An 11,900-nucleotide genomic window follows, 5' to 3' on the forward strand; every position below is an offset into this window, starting at 1 on the left:
AATCTTTGGCAAAAAAGCATCTTCCAGTCCTAGAAATGAGAATATAACGATAACATCATGCGGGTTCTAGCTTTACTCAGAAGATGTAATCATATAAATATCTACTGAATATTCACATGATTTAAAGATGACAGCAATCTAGATTTTGCTGAATGTGTATTGTAGACTATACAGCAGTCCAAAGCACAAAACTTGCCTCATCAAGGAGAGAATAAGTCATCTTCGGCATCACCACTGTCAAGAAAGTTGAAATTTACATCCAGGTTCGGGCCACTGTAGTTGAAACTGGAGTTCACATAGCAGTTCATATCGTGAAACAAGTTAAGATTATCCACAAGCTTGTGATATGCATTGCATCCACAACACTGCAAGAACAAAAGAGATTCATCAGCATTGCAGTCCTCACTGGTTGCATAAATTTTTATGGGATTATGGCTGATCAAGCTTAATAGATTCGCCCATAATCACATAAAGCTGCAAGTACTTTGGCCCTTCGCATTGTGCTATTGCAGCAGCACACCATAGAAAAAGAATTAAAATATTGACAGCATACTTGATCAAAGGGCGACTTTCTTGCCTACTTCCTAGCCCTTTATCTACCTCCCATAAATCAAAAATCATATAACCATATATCTCCAACTTGTGTGAAACCAACTGTTAAATAAGAGACCTTAATTGCAGCTTCGCATTTGGGGAAAAAAACCTTTCTACAGAAACTTTTGAAAAAAATAAAAAATCATCAAGAGGCAGCTAGGAATGTTGTCAATAAAACATTTAGTGTACGACGAACACAAATGATTTTGATTACAAAGCGTGACAGGGAAGGTTGATCTTCCTTCACAAATTAAGATGTGAGTAATGACTATAGTTACAAGGGATGGGAACAAATTTGGGAAATAGGTGATGCTCGGGGAACCTCCTGAATCGTGTGTGCTTATGCTGGGTTTAGAGACCATCTAAATCCTAATTCACTATGTCCATCCATATAAACAACTAGACCAAGCAACAACTAGACCTTTCTTTTATCCATTTTTGAGTAATTCTGAAGATCTCTCATTGCTCAAGACAGGGACCACAAGAATCAGGAAAACAACGACAATTAAGACAATACAAATTACTACCTACAAGGCCCCTTGCATGATCAATGTCTAAGCTCCGACTTCAAGTCCACTTCTCACTTCTCTTAACGTATACATCAAGCTAACCAACTAAGCAAGATGATGAACTTCCCAAAAAACTTTCTGTTTATAGGTTAAACTAGAACTGACTTGTATTTTAATACACTACTAAGTTACTTTACAAACTACATGCAAAAGCTACATGTTCAGCTAGCTTTTTTTAGCAGGAAACTTTCAGCTATCAGATTATGTACTGAGTAATTAGCCAATTACCTGTACGAAGACTGTCCCATCTGTATATGCATGAGGATTGATTGCCCGGGTTGTCCGTTGCTTGCAGATGTTACATGTGAATGCAACAAGCATCCTTCTCCGAGGAGACTTAGTGAACAGCGAAAATGGGAAAGTGGAGGTGTTCTCCGAGCATGATTCTGTCTCCACAGGAACAGGGGGACCTTCCATTCCCGAACCAGTTGTCCATCCTCTCCCCACCGCTGCATTCAGTACCAACCCCATCGCTGTTTCCTAAGAATACACAAGCAAAATATGAAAGCAAGAAGCAGCACATAAGCTCCAAAACTCAGAGCTCCATTTGGCAAGTGAAGATGAAAAAAACTTGAGAATCATTTTGTCAAAAAGTTATGCTTCCGAACCTTCTTTGAATATACAAATCCAAAATAGAACATGTGAAGCACTAAGAACTGTCTAGGATGTAGGCTAACAAGACATTACGTCTGCAATCCAATCTCTTCGACAGCTTTCACAAGTTTCAACTCACAATATAATAAAACTCCCAGGATCAAATCCTCAAAACAGAAATAGCACTTGCAGAAAAACGTCTTATTTCCGAAACGACGGAAATCATAATCAAAGACGAAAAATGTTACAGTACAAGAGAAGCAGCCAAACCTGCAAAACAATCTGTAGAAAAAGTTCTCTACTCACGTAATCCGATACCAAGGAAAAATCAGCCACAAAGAGATGCGGAATACCTTGGAGAGAGGCGAAATCGAGAGGCTGCGATCCTTCCTGACCGGAGCTACACTCGAATCCCTCGAGTCCGATTCAACATCACCTTCTTTCTTCTCGTTATCTGACCACAAAGAATACACAAATCATGACTCGATAACTGAACCTAACACGACGAACCGGCGGGACTGAACATGAAATCGAGCAGCTCGGAATCGATCGGGACTTACGGGAGGAGGCGAGGGGGAGAGACAGAGGCCTGGAGAAGGAGCTTCTCTTGGGAGAGAAAATGGAGAGGGGAGATGAGGAAGGTGGGACGACCTTCGATCCCGTCAGGATTTCCATCGGAGCGACCGGGCGACGACAGTCCAGAGGAGCTTCTGGAGTTCTAATCGGAGTTTTATAGGTGCGAAGATATTTCTTGCGCTCGAAGGCGCTCACAGCCCCGTTTTATTATTTTTGCGCTTTTTTTTTTTTTTTTTTTATCTCTCTCTCTCTCTCTCTATTTATGCTTAACAAATATATCTTAATTGCTTTTGTCATAATTCGATTGTCTTACTGGCAAAAATAAAAATAAAAAATTTGGCCAGACCATATTGAGGGGTTTAATATAAAATGGTTTATCTTGTAAATGAAATTAACTATTTAGTGCGACGGTGCAAAAATTACTGATCGAGTTTCTATTGTCATTTGAGCATAGAAACGAGCATGTGATGATCACACTAACTGCATGAAGAACAAATTATATGAATTAATGTAAATAATCCATGAAGAGGAGGAGGAATACATAAAAAGGGAACATAAACAAGCATGAACACACCATGTGAATGAACATATCCATGAAGAGGAGGAGGAGGAGAGAGCCAAAAGAAGAAAAGGAAAAGAGAGAAGATAGGGAGGCCAAACGTTTCTTCCCTACATTATGTACAGTCCCTAGTCTGTCTTCCAAACGCCGTCGCATCGGTCGGCTAAAGGGCTGGACCCGAAGAATCACCGCAGCCATACGACGAACCGTCATCATTAGCACTCAGTGTGCAAAAGAGTTCCATGAGTTCCTGTCGAGCAGCCGAGCTAGATGAAGTCTCTCGACCATGCTCCAACACGTTTGCGGCCCACCTTTGCAGGGAATGCAGCTGCGACAACAGGTCCCGGGAAGACAATATTCTATTCATCCACCCCCTAGCCTTCGGTTTTAGCTGGAAATAGAAAGGGTCAAATCACAATCATCATAATCGCCAGAAAAACTATCGCCACCACCACTGTTATCACCATCGCCATCTTCGTCATTGTCGTCGTCTTTGTCAACATCATCATCTTCACCAGCAACATCACTAGAATCTTCACAGCCTTCCTCGTCGCCGCCGTCACCATCATCGTAAAAATCACCATCATAAGAATAATCATCATCCTCATCATTCTCGTCATCATAAAACCATGGGATACGGTCAGAGGGGACCTTCCTCCAAACAAGTTACAGCAGAGAAATTAGGCCCTCTGCTGTCATATGGTCTATAACGGTTTATCATCACAAGCCCTATGACTGAACTGATAGCACGAGCCGAATGCCAAAACTCAGTTGAGAATAGGTGTTTCTCACCCTCCCCGTATGGTGAAGCTAGGATTCAGTTTCACCCATCTTATGCAGGTCCAGGGCAACTAAAGCGTCCGCAAATGAAAATGATAATCGATAGCACTTAACGAACGACGGGAACAGAGAGATCAGGAGAAAGATGTGCAGGTGTGGTATTCTAAGGTACAAAGCCGTATAAGAACTGTCCCTATAATCCCGTTCAGATGATTAACATACCTAAACCTCCTTTTACAACAAGAAAAAAGAATCACCTGACATTCTTAAGTAATATCTACATATTGTTGAAGACAATTTACTAAAGAAACCAGACTCCGTCAACAGCACATTCTAATTACCTTTTGAAAAGCTAAAGAACTGCTGAATGAACACAGCCTAAGCAGACCAGAATGTACAAAGAAATAAGTAAAAAGGTTCCTCCATGGTCATAAAAATTAATCAATGATTTGGAACAACATGAGGGAGAAGAGGAATACATAGAGTTGAACATAGTAAAATAAGAAATTGAAAGATTTTGTTGACATTTTCAAGAGAAACCTTCCTAGCCTGTTTCAAAGAGGGAATACTGAAATACACAATTTACTTATCATTTCTCACCTCTCATAAGGCATAAATTAAATTCTCGGGACCAAAATTTTCTAATAAAATGATGCATCAAATAAAGATGATATTGTAGTTTCATGAAATCCTCCTGACAAATGATTGAATCACCCACTTATTGTGAGATGTAGAGACTCAGTGGCTCAAAGAACAAAAATTTAAAAGATGAGAGAGAATTTTCTATTCCAGGAAACAAGAGATGTAAGTGTCAAGATCAATGTACTTGATGAAAATGAAACAAGAAACAAGGTAAGACGTACAAACTTAATTTGCTCGTTAATTTGCAGGGGACGATGTTGTAGCATACCTCTTCGACATTTGTTGGCAGAGTAGCTCTTTCAATAGCCCTTGGAGTCCAGATTTTAATGTCATTTTCTATTCCGCTACTAGCCAGAGCTGGGGTATATGGATGAGGTTTGATACAGTTTACAACATGTTTATCAGCTGCCATAACACGGATAAGCTGTCCCCCTTTTTTCTTCCAAATGAATATGCGGCCACAGTCAGACCCGCTCATCACATATTCACATTTAGGCCCGAAAAAGCCAACACCCTTCACCGTCTCACGGTTTCTGTGCCCTTTGTAGACTTGGGGGGTAACATTGTCATCAGCATTCACAGTTGTGGGAGATGTCACTTCACTGGAATTACTGTCCACGGACTTGGTAGAGGCAGAAAGAAGATCAGGACCCAGTCCCATCTCCTGGGTGAAGAGATAGATGAATTCGTCATTGTAAGAGACGAGAAGTTCACTCTGATCAGAGAAGGCTAAGCCTGTTATTCCAACTTGGGCATCACCAATCAGATGAGACGGGGAAAAGTAGTTAGCAGATCGACCAAAATTATGCGATCCATTCCACTTGTAATTGCGAATATCATATATCCGAGCATACTCATCCGACCCACCAATCACAAATAGATTCGGGTTCCTTGGATCAATCGCAATTGCATTCAAATGAACAACTCCAACATGAGTCCTGTATACTTCTTGGCAAGTGAAAAGTTCTGTGGCAGTTTTACTCCTGAGATCAAGCTGATACAAAATGGCACTGTTACATGAGCATAGAACAATCAACTTCTATGAGCAATGAAATCTAATATTCCACTTAAGCCTCCCCCAAAGACTTCACAGCACAGGACAAATTACCAAATTTCGCTTGCAAATTTAATAGATGGTGAGGGGGAAGACACTTGCTCTAGTGCTTAAAGTTAGCAAAGTAAAACTCATCAAGAGGCCCTCACACAGTCATTACGGTCTTGCTATGAAGATAGCTTTAATCATGCGAGAGATGGGTATCGAAGTATAATCTTGATAAAGAAAACTCACACGTTGAACTAATCCATCTTCAGCACATGTGTAAACTATATGCGGACTTCCAGGCTCTATAGCCAACTTATGAACCCTTCCCTGATGTTTGGCTAACAACATTGTCTCAGCTTGTCCCCCCTCCAGAATCTGAGCATGCCTTGCCTGAAATAAAGCAATTTCCTCATCAATAGCTTAGTCATCAAATTACAAATGCCAAACTCCGGTACTCCAAGGCTTCGTCCTCAGCAAGGTAGTAACTCAGATATGCAATTGAATTGAGAAACACATTTAACATAATAAATGTGATTCAGATTTGAGACAAGAAAACATAGTCGAGTACATCAAACATTGATATAACCTTTGTCATTGCATTGTAGCCCAGACCTGGCCCGGATGCCAAAAGAGGGGGGGCGGGAACCACTTCAGTATCCAGAAAAAGAAGCATGCCACTCGCTTATAGATGTGGGGATTATTTTTATCAAGCCAAAAAGCAAGGGAACGAAATGATATAGCTTCATAATGGACCAGCTAAGACATTGTACGGTGATAAGCACACAATTTTGAGATAAGATCCACCTCGACAGGTGTATCATTAAAAGTTACTGCAAGCCAATGGATAGGAGTCAAAATTAAAGGATGAAAGCTATTCTAGTTCATGTCGCAGAAAGCCATCCACTTACCACATGAAAACTAAGCCATTTTGGCTAATTTAAGAACTTTCAGTTTTCTGTATGATAGATAAGCAAAAAAAAGAAAACACATGCTTTTTCATAAAACTATTTCTATCTAAAACATACATTGTACTATACTCAGTCCAAAATAATTCAATTTTGACAATTGAAATCTATTCTAAGTTTCATAACATACAAAACACATGTTAGTTTCCACATGAATGTCAATAAAATTGATGATGTTACATAAACCTTCAAATAAAAAGTATATGATATGCTTGATTTCATTTCCAAAGTTGTAACCTTAACTCTAGATACCAACATTCTTAACGTAACCTCTTACTTTGTGTGATTGTAATTCAGTTTATAACATTTTCTTTTCAAGTAAAACGCATTTGAGGTACATCTATGACCATGTCACTTACAATTTTGTATTGTTACGTTCATTCTTTTTCATTGTACTGTTATAACAAGATTACAATGTATGATAGTCTGTATTCTACAACAGTCATCATTATTTCTAGCCCATTCATGGCTAACAGAGCTAAGGAAAGCATTAGAAGTTCTTGTGCAGGTAAAGGAACCTTATCTAGCCTTCTGTTCTCACGCTGAATCAGTTCAATTTCAGTAATTATCAGTTTTCTGGACTGATATCGGTACACTGCCTTCTGTTCTCACACTGAATTAGTTCAATTCAGTAATTATCAGTTTTCTGAACTGATATCAGTTCACCTCAGTGCACCTTATTTCATTTTCATGGATATTAAGCCCTCATGGGACATCCTTGCTCTAATGTTACTATAACACATTGTTGTCTTATCACTTTGTTGTTTTTTTATAGGTTACTTTATATAGTAGATGTACTTGAACAATTTTATAAAAAACGAAGTCTTAAATTATCAAAAGATGCTGCCTGTCCAATTCCTAGCCACAATGACCAGGCATTCTAACACTCAGGAATTTGGCAATGTCCTTTTGTACATACCCAACATAATAACCTTTGTGCGCACTTTCCTTCGTATTGTGCTTGCAGCTCACAATTTACGCGATCATCAAATCAGAGAAATCAAGACAAATTGACAAGAAGTAATGACTTAACAAAAGCACTAATCGATTGTCTTCAAAAGTGACATTTACACCGATATAAGAATACAGCAATTAATAGAGCTAAACCTTTATCGGCCATCCACTTGAATCGAACTGGGTAAACTACTGACTCAACAAAGCGTAATCCTAAACCTAAAGCTCCAGTATAATGACCACTGTAGAAAAGATATGAAGTCAAATAGTAACTTTCAAGGATAAAAGAAGTCGTGTCACTGCATTTAGCTAGCACTTTGATTCCGATATAAAATACCTCTCCATCAGCTGCACAAGTAACAATGCTCCTGTCATCAGTGTATGGCATGATCTCTGCTTGGAAGACATTGCTATGATGACCCGAATGGAATGACAACTTCACCTTCCCGGTTTGCCAATCCCAGAGTTTTACATGTCTGTCATCCGAGCCTGATATTACTATGTCACCATCGCCACTGAAGCTGACAGTGTTGACACATCCCCTATGCCCGTCCAGTTTATTATAGACATCAAGCCTCAAGACGAGATCCTAATAAAGCAGAAGATAACTCATACGAGTGAGATTACTCTGGTCTTCAGAGTTGCATTTAAGTAATTAAACTCCTAGCCCAATCAACTAAATCGAACCGCTGCTTCCTCCAGGCACCATCAACCACATCCAAGAGATTTAAAAAAGAAGAACAAACACACGCATCAATGTCAGCCAATCTACGACAGCAGCTGCCTGGCATACTCGTTAATTACTTCATGAAATCAGAATCGCACAATGCACCACCGGAAAGAAAACGAAAAAAAAAAAAAAACAGATGTTCCGACGACAAATTCACACTCGCCACAGACAAAACGGCGTTCTACACGCCTAGAAAAGTATCTTCGTCGGAGAACAAGCGGAATTGGCATGGGTGAAGGGGTGAATGAAAGAGAGAAAAACCTCAGAAGCAGCGAGTCGGCGAGCGAAGCTCCGAGCGGAGAGGCCGCCGACCTCTCGCCGCCCAATATCAACGACCGCCTGATCGAGGCTGGTTCTGGGCCTCTTCTTCATCCCGCCGGGACGACTGATCAACCGATAATGTGCAGAAGAAGGGAGCGAGGGACGATCAGCGACTCGATGGGAGGGTCATCACCAATCTGAGTCGAACAAGTGAAGAACACGAACGAGAAGGAGGAGAAGAGAAGAGAGAGAGAGAGAGAGAGAGAGAGAGAGTCGGTCCTCGAGGCTCTCGCCGCCTGCACAAGCGGTTTTGCATTTGAAGAGGCTGCGTTTCCTATTTGTCGAGTGAAAAAAAAAAAAGGATCACGTCAAAAATAGTTTTAAACCTTTTTTTTTTTATTTGGGTCTAAAGTTCTAAACCGTTTATAAAAACAAACGAACAAAAAAAGTATTTTTTTCACAAAATAGATATCAGTTATTATTTGATATGAAAATATTTCTGTTACTTTATTATCTCATCTCAAGTAATATAATCCATCTTTTCTTAAGATATGTTATATAAATCATCTATTTTTTCGTGAATTAAACGCACCATAATTCCTTTTTTTAAGAGAATTGAAAGCTCTTATTAATCGAATTTTTCGTCGATCAAATGCATGACATGAAGACAAAATTAATGTAAGAACTGCAGTAAAAACACATTTTTATAAATAACCGCTTGTGTTACTGGAAATAGTTAGTCGATGAGAAATATGTATTATTGACAATAAGTTATGCCTAAATATTTTTCTAAACGATGAAATTTTTTTTCCGCTCATTCGTTTTTGCAAGCAATTATTTTCAGATGAATTACACAATGATGGAATTAGGGAAGGAAAGTTTTAGCCGAATTTCAATTAAAATAGTTTCTTGACTCCTTGCATGCATAGGATGAAAGTGCTTTTTCGAATTTTCTCTTAACAAGCGTTGAAAGTACTTATTAAGTAATCAATTAAGAAGATTTAACAATTTTTAAAGTGTTAGCTTTTCGCGTATCATATATAATTAGTAATTTAAAGAACTTACTAAGGTTTTACGAATTATTCTTAACAAGTATCTAACAACGCTCATAAATATTTTTCTTTCTCGGTCCCGAAAACAAATGTCCCCTGCTGCGTTCCTTGACTACAAAAAACAATTTTCACGTTCAAGTCCTGTTTATCAAATTGATGTTACTTAAACAAGCAGAAATAACTCAACTACATGAAAAGCTCAACAATAGTTTTGGTTTTCAAGTACCTTACCTACATGATGCGAGTAGAAATTTAAATAAAAAGGAAGAGTCGAAAGAAGAGTGAACTTCTCGAAAATCTCCATATATTCTCTCATTCGTTCTTCTAAACTCTTTTCATTTGAATCAGGTAAAATTTAGAGATCAATAATATTCCAAATGCAATTATCAGCTTAGAAATACATGGAGATTAATGCTATTCGGATACCAATGTGCAGCATCGGTTAACGATCGACAGAAATGGCCTGTAATTAGACATTATCATGTTTTGAATAAAAGAATATATATTTGACCCAAATAAAAATAAAAATAAAAATAAAAATAATATATATATATATATATATATATATATATTTGTTAGTCCAAAATATATCTCAAGTTGAAAGGTGGGCTCGATTTAAGGGTGGGCGGGACCGAGTCGCACGGGTGTCTCGCTGACCGTGGCTCATCCAAAAGGACCATGGGGAGTCTCCAACTGTACCCGCCACTCCCGCCGAACATCCTCCGCCGTCACGAGCCGGCGGCCCCCCCGGCCAAGGCGTCGCACATTCGGTGCGCATTGAGCAAGCACGGCCAGCGGTTGCTCCGCAACCTCTCCGCCGCCGCCGGAGATGCCGCAGCGGCGGACAGGCTGATGAGGAAGTTCGTCGCGAGCTCGCCCAAATCCGCCTCGCTCAACGCTCTCTCCCACCTCCTCCCTCATCCCCACCTCTCCTCTCTCGCTCTCCCTGTAAGCTCTCTCTCGTCTTCGAAGGAACAGTCCAATGGCGAAATCGCTATGCGTCGCGATCTCAGTCGCTCCCATTTCATGTCGAGAAAATCGTGACAAACAAGAGGATCAATGGGTCGCAGTAGATGTATTCTGCTTTCTTCTCTCTCTGTATCAATCACGAGCTTCTGGGTTTTATGCAGTTCTATGCGAAGATCCGTGAAGCGTCATGGTTCAGGTGGAACGCCAAGCTAGCTGCGGACCTCATCGCCTCGCTCGAGAAGCAGGGATTGACCGCAGAATCGGAGAGCCTCGCTGCCGAAGCAATTGCTAAACTAGGGCTAAGAGACAGAGACACTGCGCTTTTGTACTGCAATTTGCTTGATTCCCTTTCCGAATTGAGATCTGAGAGAGGGTTCGATACTTACCTCTCTCGTTTGAAGCAGATCGTGCATGATTCCTCCTCGGCTTATGTAAAACGCAGAGGTTACGAGTCTATGATCAAAGGTCTAAGCAAGATGGGGCGGCCAGGTGAGGCGGAGGGCTTGATGGATGAGATGAGATTAATAGGAATTGCAGTATCTGATTTTGAGGTTAGAGCTGTTATGTACGGATATGGGAAGCTTGGGCTGTTTGATGATATGAGCAGAAACGTAGACAAAATGGACGCACAAGGATTCGAGATCGACACGGTTTGCGCCAACATGGTTCTCTCGTCTTATGGGAACAGCCATGACCTGTCCAGAATGCTGTCGTGGCTTCGCCGAATGAAGACGACAGCAATTCCCTTTTCGATCAGGACTTACAACACGGTCTCGAACTCTTGTCCAACGATCTCGTTGCTGCTGCAAGATTCCTCTAGCCTTCCGCTGTCGATCGAGGAGCTGAACAGGGCTTTGGATGGCGAAGAAGGCATGCTGGTCAAGGAACTGGTCGACTCGCCAGTTCTGAGCGAGGCAATGGAGTGGGATCCATTGGAGGCGAAGTTGGATCTGCACAGAATGCACCTGGGCTCTGCTTACCTGATCATGTTGCAGTGGGTGGAAGAGATGCAACGCAGGCTCAATGGCGGAGAATATGTGATTCCAGCAGAGGTTACAGTGGTTTGTGGGTCGGGGAAACATAGTTCCATCAGAGGGGAATCGCCGGTGAAGCAGATGGTCAAGGCAATGCTCGGTCGGCTGAAAAGTCCAATGAGGATTGATCGGAGGAACGTCGGTTGTTTTGTTGCCAAGGGAAGAGTTCTCAAGAAATGGTTATGTGCGGATTCAGGAGGAAGTGCTTCTTACATGTCACTGTCATCGATGGATAGAGTAGAGGCAGCAGGAGAGTAGAATGTCAAAGAAGTGACCTTAGGTCATCAGGAAGAATTGAGGAAAATTGTGAATAGTATCCTTGGTACGAAGAAAGGAAAATTATGAGAATGGTGAAGTTATCCTTTTTCGACTTAGCATGTGACGTGAATGTGCCTGGTGACCGCATGCCCGGATGCAATCACGAAATGTCTTGCACCTGCTCTAGAGGTCGATCACGGCATTATAGTGTCTCTTCACACTCGTGTCCCAAAGGACCCAGGAGATTGAGTAGTACATACAGGCGCTTGTCCTCCAGACAAATCTGAACCCGCCCGAGGAGAAGAGGCTCTTTCCGCTTTC

General features: G+C 40.9%; 3 protein-coding genes across 8 annotated transcripts; 1 reads left to right on the plus strand and 2 right to left on the minus strand.

Moving 5' to 3' along the window:
• Nucleotides 1-71: 71 nt before the first annotated feature.
• LOC115735606 lies at nucleotides 72-2,492 on the minus strand. The gene is made up of 4 exons (XM_030666942.2): nucleotides 2,318-2,492; nucleotides 2,111-2,211; nucleotides 1,392-1,643; nucleotides 72-365 (listed from the first exon to the last, which is right to left on the minus strand). The coding sequence occupies exons 1-4, from the start codon at nucleotides 2,430-2,432 to the stop codon at nucleotides 201-203; spliced, it is 633 nt and encodes a 210-aa protein (XP_030522802.1). The 5' UTR covers nucleotides 2,433-2,492; the 3' UTR covers nucleotides 72-200.
• Nucleotides 2,493-2,769: 277 nt separating this feature from the next.
• On the minus strand, nucleotides 2,770-8,517 carry LOC115735604 (DDB1- and CUL4-associated factor 8-like). 5 transcript variants are annotated; one of them, XM_030666938.2, is made up of 6 exons: nucleotides 8,267-8,517; nucleotides 7,613-7,864; nucleotides 5,603-5,746; nucleotides 4,583-5,308; nucleotides 3,105-3,283; nucleotides 2,770-3,054 (listed from the first exon to the last, which is right to left on the minus strand). In XM_030666938.2, exons 1-6 carry the CDS (start codon nucleotides 8,375-8,377, stop codon nucleotides 3,021-3,023), a joined length of 1,446 nt encoding a protein of 481 aa, XP_030522798.1. In that variant the 5' UTR covers nucleotides 8,378-8,517; the 3' UTR covers nucleotides 2,770-3,020. The 5 variants fall into 5 exon arrangements, with proteins under 5 accessions (XP_030522798.1, XP_030522797.1, XP_048128963.1 ...); XM_048273006.1 differs by lacking the exon at nucleotides 2,770-3,054 and adding an exon at nucleotides 3,357-3,543 and having other exon boundaries at nucleotides 3,129-3,283; XM_030666937.2 differs by having other exon boundaries at nucleotides 2,770-3,283.
• A 1,434-nt stretch (nucleotides 8,518-9,951) lies between these two features.
• Nucleotides 9,952-11,853, plus strand: LOC115735605 (pentatricopeptide repeat-containing protein At2g17033). 2 transcript variants are annotated; one of them, XM_048273008.1, is made up of 3 exons: nucleotides 9,952-10,266; nucleotides 10,449-11,523; nucleotides 11,560-11,853. In XM_048273008.1, exons 1-3 carry the CDS (start codon nucleotides 9,997-9,999, stop codon nucleotides 11,577-11,579), a joined length of 1,365 nt encoding a protein of 454 aa, XP_048128965.1. In that variant the 5' UTR covers nucleotides 9,952-9,996; the 3' UTR covers nucleotides 11,580-11,853. The 2 variants fall into 2 exon arrangements, with proteins under 2 accessions (XP_048128965.1, XP_030522801.1); XM_030666941.2 differs by having other exon boundaries at nucleotides 9,972-10,266; nucleotides 11,569-11,594.
• Nucleotides 11,854-11,900: the final 47 nt, after the last annotated feature.

The sequence above is a fragment of the Rhodamnia argentea genome, chromosome 11 (assembly GCF_020921035.1).
Source record: "Rhodamnia argentea isolate NSW1041297 chromosome 11, ASM2092103v1, whole genome shotgun sequence".
In the NCBI taxonomy this organism is placed as follows: domain Eukaryota; kingdom Viridiplantae; phylum Streptophyta; class Magnoliopsida; order Myrtales; family Myrtaceae; genus Rhodamnia; species Rhodamnia argentea.